This window comes from Thunnus thynnus, chromosome 13 (genome assembly GCF_963924715.1).
Source record: "Thunnus thynnus chromosome 13, fThuThy2.1, whole genome shotgun sequence".
NCBI classification, from domain to species: domain Eukaryota; kingdom Metazoa; phylum Chordata; class Actinopteri; order Scombriformes; family Scombridae; genus Thunnus; species Thunnus thynnus.
Window position 1 is genome coordinate 3,936,944 of NC_089529.1, and position 18,035 is coordinate 3,954,978.

Consider the following 18,035-nt stretch of genomic DNA (forward strand, 5'->3'; position numbering starts at 1 on the left):
GGGTGCTGTTTGTATAATGAATTTAAATGTTTATTTTGAAATATAATATTGGTACTGTAAATTAGAAAAAAATACAGCCTATTTCCAAAACATACATCATTCCCATTTTTAGGTTCCGATAAAAGCAGAATGGAATGAGAAATATAATGTGAGTAATATAACATGTAGAATGTAATATACTGTATATATGTAATATATATAATATATCTTATTCACCACAGCAACTACAAGTACAAGATTTGTTTTGGTGCTTGTGTTGGGGTGGGAGAGAGGCTACTCTGCATTACGTAGGAACGCTGGCACATACTGGCTGCCACTCCTCTTTGCTAAATAGACAACTGACTGTGAACTTCACTGCTTGGGTGATTAACGTGGCCTTCCTTTATTTAGCTTGAGCTTTTTATGTTTTTCCATTTTCTGTCTGCTTGTTTTGACCGCTCCCTGAATTGGAAAACACTCTATCGAACTGGTGGACTTTGGATTAACTAAAGTAAAGTAGTGCCTATCTTCTGTACTGGGATTTATGGATTTTTGGATTATTCAACGTAAAGTGCTTCCTACCTTCTCTACTGGGATTTGTAGATTGTTGAATTATTCAACATAAAGTGTTTCCTACATGCTCTACTGGGATCCCTTTCTCCATCCCCCATACCTCATCTCACCTTTGATGGCCAGGACATCCCCCTTCCCTCCTCAGTCACTAATCTGGGAGTTAGGTTTGACCCTCAACTGACTTTTGTTGACCATATAAGACATCTATGCAAAACCTCTTTCTACCATCTCAAAAACATCTCCGCCCCTCTCCAACCCTGTCAGATGCAGAGAAACTTGTCCATGCCTTTATCTCCTCAGGACTGCAATGCACTCTTCACAGGGATCCCTGGCAGGAGCATCCAGAAGCTCCAGTACATTCAGAACAGCGCTGCCAGGATCCTGATGAGACTGCAAAAACACGAACATATAACACCAACTCTGTTTTCATTGCACTGGCTTCCTGTCTCCTTCCGGTTTGACTACAAAGTCCTGCTACTCTGCACCATGGGGCCCCCAGTACTAAGCTCCCACCATGGGCGATCAAGCCTTCACCTCTGCTGCACCACGCTTGTGGAACAGCCTTCCTAACCAACTGAGGGCAGCACAGACTCTAGACTCTTTTTTAAAAAAAGGCATAAAAATCTTTCCATTCAGGAAGGCTTTTTCATCTTAACTCTTATTACTATTTTATTTATGTTGTGTGTTCTATGTTATTAATACTGTAGCACTTTGAGTTTTACTATGAATGAAATGTGTGGTAGAAATAAATGTTTTATTATAGTATTATTTATTATAAATAAGGGAATAAATACAGCCTATTTCCAAACATGGAACTTCCCCAATTTCCCATTCCTACACCAAAGAGGGGCAACCCTCTCTTATGCCATCAAACAAACACCACAGAGATGATTCCACACCTTTCTGACACAGGCTCATAAATGAGCAAAAGCTTCATAAATATAACATGTTTTGTAGGGCTTTTGCATTGAATTGCATTAGACTGTGCAGATATTGTTACTGTGTTCATCCCCACTGAGTCTTAAAGGAAACTACGTCAAAACAACCATCACTCAGTCTGACTCTAATTGATGTGCTAATTATCGGACATCGAATCTTCGATGAGAATACCGACTGGTGCGTTTAATGTTGAGAGTGAAAAATGATACTATGTCGACATCAGCTTCATTAGCTCCCATCGCTTCTTTGATACTGTATTCTCCCAAATGTCTTGCACCATTTAATCAATTCTAATATTCCGCAGCTGTTTAATTGTTTTGGTACAGTTTTGCCTAAAATAATTGAAAAAATATTTCACTCCGTGCAATGAAGTGTCACCCCACTACCAAAATTCAAAACCCAGATTTGGAACTTATCACTGTCAGGTTTTATGATAATGGGAACACAACGAAAATCTTGGATATGAATGTTTTCTGATCATAATAATGCTTTGTTTACATAAGTAATGTTTGTAAACAGTGCAAGAAAATACATTAACACATCTATGTTTGTTTGTTTGTTTTTTAAAAAAATGCATATTTCAAGCATTAAGAATAACTTTCTAATAATAAATCTGAATACAGTATAATAGATTTTTATGGTAAAAAAACCCTACAGATTGGCCCTTTAATAATCTAATCAGAACTGCCTGCTTTCTCTGTCAGAGAAGGTAATGGGGCTGCTCTTTGACTCAGGTTTAATTCACAGTGAGGCCACCTGTGTCAGGACACACACTATTTGTCTTGCACCCAAATTAGAGTTTAAATGTAATTAACACATTAAAGCAAAATGTATCTACACTGATAGAGAGATAGTTGGGCATGTTTGTACATTACTAGTGCTGCCGTAATGCAAGAAGAAAGCTGTGTTGAGCTGAAATACTAAAGGTTGCTTCAACAATTCAAGTGGGGATCCATAGGAAAGTTACCCCAGGCACCCAAAATGGGGGCATCCCAGCAAGCTGCCCTGTCTGTGGGATGCCCCAACCCACCTCGACTGGCAGCTGACTAACTCACACCTGCTCCCTCCAGTCCCTCATATCATAACCCCCCCTCTGAACAACTAGCACGTATAACACTGCCAGTGTCCAGAGATGTAGGCGAATAGAGTGTCAGCTGGTCACAGTGCCCTTGCGTTGAATTGAAACCCCATCTCTTGTTACACAGCTGTCTGCTGCCTGTCCTCCCTCAAGTAGGAGGCTACCAAATTAGTCTCTGTGCATGTTTCTGCTATCACTTTGTGCACCACTCTTTCTCTTTTCCTCATGCAGCATACAACACTTGTTTTGTCTTAATGCGTATATTGCTAAAGCATATTGTAGATGTCTGGTGTTTGCATGGTAAGAGACTCAAAACATTTTAGTTTTCTGGTATATATTGTGCATAAGTAAGACTAACAGTAGGTTTGGCTAACTTTTAATCTTCAGTGAGATTAGCTGAGGCTGAGAGAGAAAGAAGTAGTATCACCTGAAAATGAGACACTAGATGCAGCGGCTGGCTGCTGACATTTTACCCATAGCAACTGAATAATACCAGTCTAGAACAGTTATGCAACAGGGCGGTGAAATGATGCATGTGCTTTCTGCTAATGTTGGTCACAGAGTTCCACAAGCTTCACAGGATGCTGAAACTCCCACCAGACCACAGAAATATTCATCTATTACAGCTTGGACATGTGTCAGCTGAGGGCAGCTTTCTAATATTCTTATGAGAAAACTGAAGGTGCGAGAGTTTTAAGATAGCTTTGGGCGATCAGATGTTTGGGGATAGTGGAGTGATGTGATTACAGTGTGCACAGTGTCATTACATAGATGGTATTTTTCTAAAACCTTAGAGTGTTTAACTTGAGCAATTTCTGTCGTCTTATCCCACAGAATGTGTCAGAGGAAGTGAGCATTAGTTCGTAGCCTTGCAGGACACTTTCTTGAAACATATACAGCTCGACCCCTGGAAAGGAATCCATGGCAACTGCACTGACCCGTGTTAGAATAGCACAGTGTCAAGCTGCAGCTGTGTCCAATGTTACACTCTGAGTATTAGGTGAGAAAAAAGTTATTTTGCATTAGTCATGACTGAAATGGACAATTTCAATATGTGTGCCAAGAGTAGCGATGCGTGTAAGCACTTTCTTTATTATGAAACCATTTCAATGAAACATGATTGCAAAAGTAACATTATATGCCTGGCAACCAAATACATTGACGTAGTAAGCCTCTATAAATAACACCTCTATGGGAGACTATTTTTAAAGCTTCTCTCCCACATAAAATTTAACACCTGTCTGTAGTGAACTACCTGGGAGATGCCGATCATATACAATACATACAATTTAAGGAAATACATTTGTTTTTAAAAAAGTGTTTATGTGCTTGAGTACAAATGAAAGAATACGTTTTAGCTGCTGACTGATGAAACCTTAAAAACACTGACTGACAGCCCTAAAGAACCACCATTTGGGCTTCAAAGAGAAAGAATTTTGAATGATGATCATGCAAATGGTTAATGGGGGTCTGGATATTATGCAAGCTGAACTTTCTTTTGCAGGCGTGGGGTGGCGTACTTGTCGCAGTACTTGTTGGATTGTTGGTGGTTGGTCTTACTCCATTGAAACTAATGCCACCATGGTCATGTGTACATAGTATGGTAAGGGGGAAGCTATAATTATACCAGGCTTGCTGTTCCATCTGCACCCTGTCAAACAGGAGCTCCCGCCCACCCAGGACCCCAGGATTCAATTTCATCGAGTCAGTCCCCTATCTATCTCTACCTTGTCAGACTTGACCAGACATCTCCTAGCTTTGGCTAAATCCTCATAAAAAGGGGGATCCCATTTACTAGACCTTGACAAAAATACTATCAGCTGCACATGTAACTAATAAGGTCATGTGCAGAGATGTTGTGCTACAAGGTAAGGAGGACAAAGTATGAACTTATTTTTCAGCAACTCAGCCAAAACCAGTACTATTTTTACTCATAAAAAGCTGAAAAAATACATTATTTTCTCACAATTTATCATAATGTGTACTATGAATATATATTTTCATGCTTTGCATCACACTGAAATCACTAGTAAACTTAATTCTGTGAAGAAAATGGTGGGTAAGGTGAGATCAGAGATCTGGTGTTTTTCCTCCTCCTCGTCCAGTATTAAAAAGTGAATCAAACAAGTGCTGTTGCTAAGCAAATCAGTATGGCCCTCTCAATAGAATTAACTGGGCCAAAACACATGAACACAATGTGCTCCAGTTGAAAACGGTGTATTTAAGCATACCAAATATGTATCAGTGCAACTGAATGAATAAAGGGGCGGCATTCCAGAGGCTGTGAGTACAGTATGTAACCATGGATCATCACACATGTGATGTGACCGCAAATGACATGCTGTACTGTGCAATGTAACGTGTCTGCACCTGGCTCAGTGCCACGATCCCGGCGGAAAAATATGTACATGTATATATATATATTGTCACCTTTATGTGTTTGTCCCCAGTTTGAGTTACACAAGGTTGTTTTCACACTGATTTATTTATTGTCTAATTCAGTGATTCTGCAGTGAACGGATGGTTTGGTTAAAGTGATAATCAGGGTTTCTAAAAGGTGTATTCCCTTAAAGGTGTATTCCAGCAATTTAGTATTGCACTACCATAAATTTGAGGGACTTGTGAGACAGATTACCCATAATGCAACCTCAATACCATCTTTCATTAGACCTTCACTGCCCTCATCTTTCATACTACCCAGTGTGTAATGCAAGTTGCTGTCAAATATTTCAAGTATCAAGCTCAACTCAATACAACCCTGATGACATCATTATTTATTTTCTCAGACTTGACAAAACTCCTCCCATGAGACATTATACAACTGTTTTCACAGGCTGAATGATTCTCTCCATAACAAGTAAACTGACCTCTATGTGTAAAATCTATGGCATGCCCCTTTAACTGGGGTTAAAGGAGTTATATTATTAGTGGGGATTCCTCTTCATCCACCATGAGTAAAGCTAATATTTGTATCATCTTTCCTGTGAGAGCAAAACTGTTTGTGCAACTTCTCCCCCACTTAAGTGGATTAACTCATGAATTATCAGGCAGCCAGGGTTCACCCCTAACACACAGTGGTGAGTATGAAAAACCCACAATGCACAGGGGCTGAAGGGTAGATGACAGTTGTCAATGGTCCTATATGGACATGACCAGGTGTGGAAGTTATCACAACCAGCATGTCTCCTTCACTGTACTGAAGACTTCTGTGAGTGAAATGTTTCTTCCAACAGTCCATTTTTTTCCCCCAAGCAAGTCACAAAATTAAAAACTCATTTTTTTCAAATGAACAACAACAAATTATGATTATTTTTGTATGCTTGTTTCGAGCTGTACTTTAATGACTCTGAGCCATAAAGAAATGTTCTCACAGGACACGTATAAATTGATTCTGCTACCACTTGCTGAGCCCAAGTCCAACTGTAGACAGTTTAAGATTTCAGCACATGATGTTTAAAAAAACACCTGTCTATGCAGTAACACATGTCGAACAATTGGCAGTTGAGCTCATATGACTGTATGTCTGTTACATAATCTTATGCTGCTCTTCTTTTCAAGTACAGCCTATGGAACAAACACTGAAAGCTTTGCTGTTGAATTTAAATATATTACATTCTCCACTGCTTTGTATTCTAATATGAATGCATATTGGAATCAGATTACTATAGTACAGCTCACTCTTCAGACACAGTGTCTGCTGCTCCCTGTTGCTTCTCTGGCTCTCTGCCAATCATAAACCTTCCTGGCTCTGGGTCCTTCTTATGTCATCAGCAGCTGAACTAACTATAAATTAGCCTCCATGACATAAGAAAACACAAGTTCACGCTATATCTGCTGCTTTCAACTGGCCTCCAACATCCATCTGCCTTTATAGTGTTTAGAGTATTTTCTATTAGATTTTATGTCTTTCATATTAATTATAATGACAGGCTCAATAGCCGGCTGATCAGACTAACTAATCCACAATACAGCATCCCAGAAAATGGACACAGGTTATATTCATTCTGAGTCTTCAAAGGTGCTTCCAGATTAGTTTAGCAACAAACCTTACTTAACAACACTGAAAATATTGTGTCACATTCTGAGTAGTCTTGTGTAGTAAAACTGCAAATGTACAGTATGTATAATGTTTTAGAGCTTTTCTTTGGAGTATTTTGTCTGGTATTTCTGCCTTTGTTCAGCAGTGATAGTAGAAACCTGACAGGAAATGAAAGGGCAAGAGAGGATATGCAACAAATGTCCCATGTCCTGTCCTGTGGTCAATGTCTCCATGACTGATAGACATCAGCAGACATTTAGTATCTTCCCTGCTGAGTCTGATTGTGCAGCCTGCAGCCATCTTTACTGGTTTCTGTGTAAAAGCATTCCATGTTTTGCTTAGAGTGAGAACAAGCTCAATGTAATATGACTCCACGCACACACACACACACACAAACACACACACACACACACACTAAGAGCCATAAATATACACGGTAATATAAACATACACTAATAGAAGGTGTCATCACAATCTATATTAAGTGCACTGCTTTGGTAATTATACGTCTAAAATTTCATGCCAATAACACTTAATGAATTGAAAATAAAACTAAAATGGTAGCTTAGTTATTTTATAAAACGTATTTCAGTATTCCGTGGATGTTTACCTGCCACTGGCTGCTGCAGATACATTTTTATATCTACAGAAAAATATTCTTTCCAGTGCTTTTGTGTTGCTGGGTATTGTATTTATTTAGTTTGGCAATTTTCAAAAGGTAGAACTAACTTACCAACATTTCTTTGATGAGGCAGCTGTTGACACGTTACAGTTAATGTTGAATTATAAGTTTTAAACATTGTGTCCTCTACGGTTTTATAGTTAAATGTCTCTGTGCAGTGTTTTAATGAATCAGCTAGCAGTATAATTGCATGGCCTCAGTATGTTGTTGCTGTTTGAGTGAATGCAATATCTACAAGATTGTTTATGTCCAAAAGTACATTTTTGCATTTGTCTCTACAAAACTGCTGCAACAAAAGCTCTGAAAATACAGCAGTTATTAGTTGTACTTCTGTAAAATGCACTAAATCTGTTCTGTCCTTCAAACCAATGTATGCCTGAGCGTGTACACTATGAATGCCATATGAAATTGAGTTTACTGTTGAACATCCATAAAGAATCCACAAGGTGGAGACATTTATAAAGTATTTACTGTGTGTGGTGCCCCTGCCCTTCACTGTCATCTTTAGTGCACTAGAAGTTGCTCTGAATGCGGTCACATATGAGGACATCCCATTTCCAACACAAGCTAATGTGGATCACAGGCATGCTTTACTCACTAACAACATATTCATTAATTTTATTTATTTAAAACCTCTGAAAATGCATTGAGGGAGAACCCTAATTTTCAATGGTGCTGGGGTACAGACAAACTATAAATGCAGACACAACTAAAATCAAATAGCAATAAAAGAAGAATAAATGGCTATATCAATTAAAAACAAGTTAAAATTAACAATGCTAAAAAGTAAAATTGATTTACAATCAATAAATTTAGCAATTAAACCTTGGAATTGACTCAACAGTATCAGGTCAACTTGAAGTTTTTTTGAAGCATATTCCGAGTATGTGGAGCACAGTAACAAAAAGCAGATCTTCCTAACTATGAATTTGTGGTACTTGCAGGGTGAGTCATGTTTGTGAGCGGGTACAATGGCTGTCAACAGTCCAAGAAAGCAGGGCTGAGAGATTTTTTGTAAAATAAATAAAAACAAATGCTGATCCCTCCTCACTGATGGAACAGGCAGGCCAGTTTTTTTGGTATAGTAGGCAACAGTGTGTCCCATAACTATCTCCAGTAATGAATCTTAATGCGGAGTGATACTGCATCTAAAAGTATGAGAGAAACATATGTGTCATGAAAAGCACTGGCTAACAAGAATGGGTCAGTAATAATAGGTTTTTGTTTTTGTTTTGTTTTTTACAGTCAGTCAGACCAGCCTGATAGAGGCTGTCCATAATCTTTTCAATCCAGAAAGAAAAATATTATTCACTGAATACCAGCCAGGATTTTCCATATCTACAGTACATAATAAACAGACAGGTGATGTATTAACCATGCATCATATGTAGCAAAAGAAAAACAACATATCCTGTGTAGACCCAGGTCATTGCTCAAATCTGGTGGTACTATATCTCGACATCATTTTATAAAACTACAGTAACAAAGTTGCAATCTAGCAGGTGATAACAAAGCTCATAAAGTATTAACTTTCAATGGCCCCCAATCTTCTTAAGTTACTGCAATGTGTTTTTGCACAATATAGTGAAAACCGTTTAGCTCAAGGTTACAAAATCTATGTCCAGTTGCTCTGAGCAAGCTGTATATGTGCACTAACAAAATACAAAACAACATAATCTAAATAAAATCTGATAGTGCTGTGAAACAAGTGGAATCTTCAGAAAATACTGTTCTTGAGACTTTCAAAAGTACATTTAAGTTTTTTGGGATAGCTCAGATATTAGCATATATATAAGGATATATTATGCCCATCAGTAAAGTACAGTAGATGGAATATCCCTTCCCTCCAGGATTTGATTCCCTTGACCATAGTGTTGCTGTCTTGTGGTCAGATCTTGGGGTGGACCAATCACTGATGATGGCAGTTACCTTCACTTGCCTGTCAAGGCCTGCCTTGAATTCTTCTGTGTCCTTGTAAAACAAATTAAAAGATAGGTTAGTGTGTTCGTGATAATGAATTGGATTGTTTAGTTTAACAATATTTTGCACATCTTGACATCTTAAGAAAAAATGTAATGCTGCCTTTAAGACCAGGAAAAATACAAACTTTAAGTTGTATCACAATATCACTGTAACCAAAATCCCAAATTATTTACAATACAAATATCATTATACCTAACATCTCTTACTGCAGGTTTTACAGACAAAAAAGCAACACTGGAGGAATGAGCAAGAGACTGAGAAAAAAAAACAAATACCATCCGCATGTGTCTGTGGCTGAATTTAGATTACACAATGTAGTTAAAAAGCAAGAATTGAAACATGTTTTTCCTCCCCATTGCACGAATAAAAAGCCCTCTTTAATTGAGCAGATTTCACAAATAAAACTTTATCATTCTAATCCACTGCTATGCTAAACTAAAGGGTAGGATGGCCAGATTACAATGCTAAATTTAACTAGCCTGTGTAGTAGTAACAGATTCCATCAAGTTGTGCGTTAGCAGCCTAAGCAAAATACTGAATCTCTCTCAGGTCTAGCACTGGTGTTCTGTATCTGGCTTGTGGAGGAGAAGAGAAGAGTATACAGAGTCTTTCCCACCAGGAATAGTGGTGAGCAGAATAATGTCACATGAATCATTTCAACAGGGGCAGCCAGAGATACCCTGCTGAATTCATTTCATTGTTAGTGCTCTACATCATGGAGGGGGTTAGACCTTCTTAAGGCCTGTGCATTGTTCACAGCTAGCCTGCTGATGTTCTAAATATAAATATTAGCAAAGCATTTTGGGTTTGTAAGTGTCAAATGTTTCATGTGGAAGCATTCACGTTCATATTTAAGAAATAAAGCTTGCATTTTCATACAATTTCCATATCAGTGCACCGTAAGTTTAAATTGTACTCTGCCTAGTAAACATACAGGCATGTAAGGAGTGCAAAGGTCAGTCCAGCAGTGTCTCAACAATAGTCCTGTAACCATGGAGTGATCATATAGGGGCAAAGTGCCGAAGAAACAAACTAAGAGCTTATACAGACAGTCTGACTGCCACTGATAAAACTATGGAATGCAAGTGATTTATTTCCCAAAGGCGTGTTATGAGGAGGTGAGTCTGCAACTGGAATAACCTGAGACAGGTTGATTATTTGCTGAAATTAAAAGCAATGTTTAAAGTGATTAATTAGATTGAAATTTAAATTATGCTATTAAAAGAGTAATATTCTGTCTTAAAATAACATTTTTTTAAAAATTGATTTTGTTGTTCCATTTACCATTTTATCCTGCTATCATTATCCTTCTCACAGATCATTGTCTTCTGACAATTCAAAGATTATCTAACAAAAATATCAAGCTTTATACCCTCCTGTAACCATCAGGTAGAAAAAGAGAAAAACCTTATCATTTACTTTCTTTCTATGAAAAAATAAATTGAACAAGCAAAAGATAAATAAAATAAAATTTTAAACCAACTACCTGGAGGTTAAGAGAAAATTATAAATCTTCATATTTATTTTTACACTCCATTTTGTTTATTTGTCTGCCAGTATTATTTTCTGATGTATTCAGTTGTATTGTTGAGTTGTCTAACAAACCTTTACTGCCTTTTATCAGTTTCAGGCCTCCATAATCACTTTTATTCTTACACCCTCTTCAATTTGAAGACAAGAAATAATATCTTATAATAACATAAAATTGTATAAAATAAATTATTATTATTATTATTATTATTATTATTACATTAATATTATTGTTAATAATTATAATAATTATAATAATTATAATAATTATTATTATAATAATATATATCTATATATATATATTCAAGAAGGAACACGAGAAGATTGGAAAATAGAGAGGAGCTGGAAAAGAGGTGGGGAGTTAGGGCAACAGTGGTGCCAGTAGTAATTGGAGCACTGAGGGCTGTGACCCACAAACTGGGAGAGTGGTTCCAGCAGATTCCAGGTACATCTGAGGTCTCTGTCCAGAAGAGCGCAGTTCTAGGAACAGCTAAGATACTGCGCAGAACCCTCAGACTCCCAGGCCTCTGTTAGAGGACCCAAGCTTGAGGAACACACACCACCACCCACCAGGGAGATTTATTATAACATTTTTGCACATTCAAACATGATATGATGCCATCTGTAGGCTACGATACAGTTTCGTATCCGTTAAAACTAACATGTATTACAAACAGTTTTATCGCCTTTAATTCATACTCCAGACCACAAACATCTGGCCACAGTGACATCACTTCTGTCCTGTATAGTCCTCATTTGAAACAAACTGCTGTGGCTTTAAGAGGCCAGGGAATAGCGTGCATCGCCTCTCTTACGTTGCAACACATGAGGTGTGGCGTAGACTACAGACTACAATAAAAGTGCCTCGAAACTTCCTGGTTGAATATGTGTAATAATACACAGCACCATGTCTGCCGCTGAATGGAAGAAGAAATGTGAGGCTGAGTGGAGTCTACAGGGCGCACCGATGCCCGACAGCCTGGACTGGAAGTCCGTGTATGAAGCCAAGCCGCTGGGGAGAAACCTCCTGAAGAACCCTTCTCCTCACGGTACCATAACATCATTAGACAAGACTCGAGCTATTTCACTGCTTAGTACGGCTATAGAGAGAGTTTTCATCCACAGGACTGATCCATAGCAGACTTTGTACTGGGTGCAGTAGATTCAGAGGGAGGGGATCTTAATGATGAAGAGTTGGGTGTGGAGTTCAGTGCTGAGACAGATGTTTGAGTATTGCAGCCTACTTATTACAGTAAATTAATTATTGAAACGTTATTAGAACTGTTTCCAAAGTTTCAAAGATCTTACTTGGTTTGATTCAGTGGTAATCACAAACTGATCCAAACCTGTTCTGTACTGATTTAGTTTAAATGACTCACTCATCCTGAGGGCTGCACTGCTGTTCGTCTTGAGTAATATTTATTTTTACAAAATGAGCCAATACACACATGCTTCCTCATAACACTGATGAGCACCTTTGGGCAATATATGACTAATGGTTTGGAGAGATTTACTGCATATTGTCCCTCTGAGTTTCTTACAAGGAGGAGCACCTATCAGAATTCAGTACTGTTTGTTTAGCTTAGTTTGGTTGTGATGTTCCTCATTTATCCTGAGGTATCTTTAGTGGTGTGCACCCATATTATCACTGTAGCCTCTAAACACTAATAATTGGCTTAATGTAGCCTTATCTGATTAAGTAAATCATAGTGTTCAGATACCTACATTAAAGGGGAACATCAGCCAACCATCTATTTGTGACATCAGCATATTCAGAAGTACGACACACCCTTTTACAAAGGGATCGGCTCAGTGGCAACCATAGAAACAAGTAGTGTCATAAACATACAAAGTATTAATAAAGCCTTATATATAATGAATTTGAATCATTTGTTGTAAATGTACCAAATATCAGTTTGTTATGATAGTTCTATTACTCAATTAAAAAAGCGACTTGAGTTTAAAGGGTCAGTTCACCCAAATCAGCAAGTAAATCATTTTTTCCTCTTGCCCCGTGTTGCGTGGAGCCATGCAGATAGTTTTGGTTTTATTTGCTGAGGTTCTGAGATCTCCATCAATGAGGCCTCAGCAGAAAAGAATGGAGGTGTTTGTGGTGTTAGAGGCATCTACAAATTGCATTTGGAAAGTTAAAGAGCCATGTGTTTTTTTAGTAGCAAATATTTCTTTGGTATCACATTGTCTACCATGAGAACTGACATTGGAAGACAGTGACCTAAGATGTGATGATATAAAGCTTCGAAGGATAGGTTCACAATTCTGTCTTAAATAGTCAGGTGTCCGTATGAACAGTGAAAGAGGTTTTCCTCGCTGTAATCATTCCTCCTGTTCATACTGGCTGTTAAAAGATCCTCCTCAAATGTGCTTTCAATGTAAGTGATGGAGGCCAAAATCCACAGTGTGTCCACACAGTCTTTGTGCAAAAATGCATTTAAAAGTCTCTGTGAAGCTTATATGAAGCTTCAGCAGTCTGAGTTAGTCATATCAAGTGGATATCTGCCACAGTCTTTTTAGCATCAAATTCCCTCTTTGTGTTTCCTCTGACAGTGTTTCCCTGTTGAGCTGTGGTGGAAGTATAGTAACAAAAAGAGAGACTTTGTCATTAAAAAGACTGTAACATTGAAAGATATCTACTTGATTTGACTCATTTGGACGACTGAAGCTTCATATTAGCTTCACATAAACTTATAAATACATCTTTGCACAGAAGGAGGACTCCATCACTTACATTTTAGGTGCATTATGAAGGGATCTTCTAATGGTCAGTATGAACAGGAGGGATGATTACAGCAAGAAAAACCTGTTTCAGTGTTCATTCAGGCATCTGACTGTTGGTTTAAGAGACTTGAGAATGAGTGTCATATATAAATCATTTATAAACTGAAGAGACCTCTGTGTTTGACTTTGTGAAAAGACAAAGAACTGGAATGTTGAAATGCTGGCGTCTTAAATGACGCTAAACACAAGTACACTGGGGATTGATGTGCTTTTCAACATGCAGATGGAAGATGTGAGAGGTGCTAAGTAATACTTGAAATGTGTCGGTTTTTTTTACAAAGAGACACACCCAGCAACCCTGTCAGAAAGACATATTCTTTGGCTTTGTGATATTTACAGTGGCTTCAGTTGGTGAGGTACATTTTACAGCTGTCCCTTTGTCTTATTCCCTACACAGGGTTGAATAAAGACACTCCTCCACCTGAACCTGACCTGCCCGAAGTGCCCACACGTGGACCTCCACGTTTTGAACCTGATGGTGAGAGACAGGAGTGCATCAGCATGTTTGGAAGCAAATGAAGACAAAGAGAATGAATGAAGCTGTTTTAAGTGATCAGCTGAACTTTTCTCTTAATTCATAGGTGACTTCACCGGCTGGATCACGAGCACGGAAGTCCTTCCCTATGACACCAGTGGCATCCCAGAAGGTGTTGTGGTCTGTCATTTGCCTCAGTACAGGTAGGTGTTACTGGGGATCAGATGTTAACCACACAACTGGTTATAACAGAGATTGCCACTGAGCATCTACCTCCACTTACAATAGGTGAGGTAAAAACTGTCACGTGTATGGTGATTTGAATTCACGTGTGGGTTTTCACAGTTGACTACAGCTGCTTGTGTAATTCCTGTGGGCTCAGGTTGGCGTCATAGTGGTCGCAGTTTATTTCAAATAATGTGCACGTGGTAAATTTGACTCGTATCCTCTCTCTCATCCTCAGCTGGTTTTCCATGGAGCAGTTTGTGGACCTAAAGAAAGAGGGACTGTGGGAAGAGCTGCTGGATGATTTTCAGCCTGAAATAGTCATCCAAGACTGGTGGGTTAATGAGCACCCCCACCCACCTCCCACCTCCAGCCCTTATAACAGACTGTTTGATTACTCATTATCACTGTGGCCTTATCAGTTTGGTTGGTACACAGGTAGATGACATCATGTACAGTACATGTTTCACAGTCTGTGCATTTGTACAGGTGTCATGTAGATTTGCATCGTAAATTGCTGGGTGGGTGTCTGGCTTTCACCTTGTGTGTTAGAAGATAATATTCAGAAAATAGATTTGCTTGTGAAAAATGGAACTCCCTTGCCTTTCACAAATCATGTGATGGTAAATCACTTGATGATAAATGTATCATCAGTGAATCTATATATAATCTAATAGGACTAGAAACGTTGAGTTTGCGGGTGTTAGATAAACCCAACAAGCTAGAGGGAATAGATATAATTACAACTTTATGTAACTTTCTTCTGTGGCACAAATCAGTATAAATATTGGTTTGTACTTGTGTGTTTGAAAATTCAAACCCGGGCGTTGGACTTTTATGAGCCTTCATGCACCGCTTTATTTGGCCATTGTTCAAGGTTACCAAAAACAAATTGTTTGTACTTGGGTTGGAGAATTTAGGGTTGGCTTCATTTCGTGAATGATCTGCATCCATCAGCTTTTTGGTAAGGATTTATTTTACAAGCCAAAAAAATCTTACTACTTTACTAAGTAGTTACCTTGAAAGATCTCTGTAAATTGGTACCCACATATATTTTCAGTCATCGTTAAGATATTACAGGAAATTGGAATTGAAGGCTTGTCTGTAGACAAAATTTCACACTTCTGCTTGTTCAGCTACCTGCTAAACTCAGACTAAAATACTGTTTACAATAACTAGAATTTAATCAATTATAAGTCTAACAGTTGAACACTGTCTATATTTCCCCTAAAATTAATACAAAAGTACATAGTCATATCCAGGAAAATTCTTAGAAGTTATTAGAAAATAAATAGTAAATTACAAATCAACAAATAAAAGGTTACCCACTTTTTTCTAGTTCTGCTTTTAGATTAAAACAGCATTGAATGTGATGCCATCATTCTGTCAACTCATCTTATAGATTATAGAGAGAATCTCAAAACTATATTGATATTTGATCCCTCTATCTCTCTTGTATAAACTTTTATGTTATTTCATCAGGTATGAGGAGAGTCAGCTGCACAACTCCATCTACCAGCTGCATGTAAAGTTACTGGGTGCAGACAAAACCACGGTGATCTCAGAGCACACTGTCAACCCCACTGAGGAACTCAGCACTTACTCACACACATGGAAGGAAGTGAGTTATGAAATCCCCTGACAAGTAATCTGCCTGTAAAGTGCCCATATCCAAATTTCATTGTATGTCTCTCTTTTGGCCTGCAGGTGTCACATGTGTTCTCTGGCTATGGACCTGGGGTGCGGTATGTTCACTTCCTGCACAGACTGAAGAATCAGTTCATGATGGAGTTCTACCCCACGCTGTTCACTGGCAGCTCAGTGATTGTCAGACCAACCAAAACCAGCTCCTAGGCTGAATCCTGCTGCAAAGTTGTTGCTAACACACTCAGTCTAACCAACCTGATCAACACATATTTGCTTTGTGACGGCCTTCTGGCTCGCCATGGCCCTTAGGTTTGTGTCTTGCCTTGGGCTGCTGTGCTTGTTTCTCCCTTTACGTGCAGGTAGGCGGAGATTCAATTAATGCAACTGGGTGCACTTGGCCAGTCCATCCAGAAGGCACTTAGGATCAGCCATTCCATTCCTTGCTCTCTGACTTGATTGCTGGCTCTCCCCCTGGCACCACATGTTTCTTTTGTTTGGTTTTTGTTGCATTTCTCTTTGGTTTACACCCTACAACATTACACATTCACACATCCACACACCAACACTACTGATCTACCTATTGACCACTTTACACATTAGATAACTACTTTGTTGTAATTTCTTTAAAAATAAATATAATTGATTGATTTTTTGCATACAACCGTTTGTATTCTCCTGTTTTTGTCACAGCCTAAGAGCCGGCTCGTAACAGCTTTTAGACTGGTTATTAGACTGGTTATGAAGTGTGCAATAATTATTTTTGTATCTAATTTTTAATGCTGATTGATGAGGTTATTTTTTTTTAGGATGCTTTTGAGTTATCTTTAAAATGAAGGGGAAATTGTATTTTGGTTTGTTGTGCTTTGGGAGCTGTGCATTAATTTGGTGAAATAATAAAACATTACATTTTCTGATTTCCTTTTCATTATTTCTTTCAAGCAGTGAAACCTGAGCTTGAAAATCTCTGACCACTAACATGCATGAATTAAGCCTACAGTATGCAAACACTATCTATGCACTCGCTGAGTATTTTTCAGTATCTTTTGTTGAATATAAATGGAGGTTCCTGGACTGTGTGGATAGTACATGTTGCTGTGGGGGATGAACCTGTCTTAACTGACACAAAACTCATCAATCATCACAAATAAGGACAGGCCTATGTAAAGGAATCTCCTGTGCTCTCATTCAGTACATCTTCATGTCTTAAGTAACACTTTTTTATAAGATACCCTTTATAAACAGTTTGCGTGTTGTTACTAATGGCTTCATTAATGTTGAATACATAATTTACTAATCCTTATAGATCAGTTACCAGCCATTAATAAGCAAAACGTTGGAGTTTCCAGGTTGTGAAAACTTATTTCTAGAAAAGGCCTGCAGATGATCTGGACCAAAATCCATTTGTTAACATTTATAAACTGCAGACTTTATGGTTTATTAGAAAGTGAGATGCTCCTGATTATTAATTAATTGATTACCAACATTTATAACTGCATTACTACCAAAGGGAATATTTTAACAACCTGGCAATCCAAAATATGTTCCTACTTAAGGCTTAAAATACTCTGATATGTCTTATTACAAAGTGGTACAACATTTACTAAGACCTCAGGCAGAAAAACCGTTGCTGTGGCAGCAGGTGCAAAGTGATGGGAAAAAGATAATTATAATGCATTTTTGACTATATCTAACATGGACTAAACTGAAATAGGTGGATAAATAGAGGGGATGATAGGGGAAGATGCCCCACCTAGGAGGAGGTAATGGGTAATGTGTTGGAAGAGTATTAAATGTAGTTCTTATAACAAATACAAAGAAAAAAAAAGAAAGAGGTTCTCACTATCAGGGGTAAGATACCCACAGCAGTAATTTTGAATTTAGGTATTTTATAATTTACATATATTATCTAGAACATTTATTTTTATTTAATATTTATATTTATTTTATTTTTATTTCTATTTTACACTGAGTAAAATAGCATCTTTCTTAAAGGCCATGTTAATTTAAATAGGCTACTTTACTGAGGGGTTAGGCCTTAAAAGGAAAGAAATAACCCATGATTTTTCAATTCTGTCAACATTTCTTTTTC

The 18,035-nt window shown here is 38.0% G+C and overlaps 1 protein-coding gene across 1 annotated transcript; it reads left to right on the forward strand.

Moving 5' to 3' along the window:
• The first annotated feature begins 11,605 nt into the window (after positions 1–11,605).
• On the forward strand, positions 11,606–16,860 carry nccrp1 (P1, F-box associated domain containing). The gene is made up of 6 exons (XM_067607340.1): positions 11,606–11,852; positions 13,997–14,077; positions 14,181–14,277; positions 14,538–14,633; positions 15,782–15,920; positions 16,007–16,860. Exons 1-6 carry the CDS (start codon positions 11,711–11,713, stop codon positions 16,151–16,153), a joined length of 702 nt encoding a protein of 233 aa, XP_067463441.1. The 5' UTR covers positions 11,606–11,710; the 3' UTR covers positions 16,154–16,860.
• Positions 16,861–18,035: the final 1,175 nt, after the last annotated feature.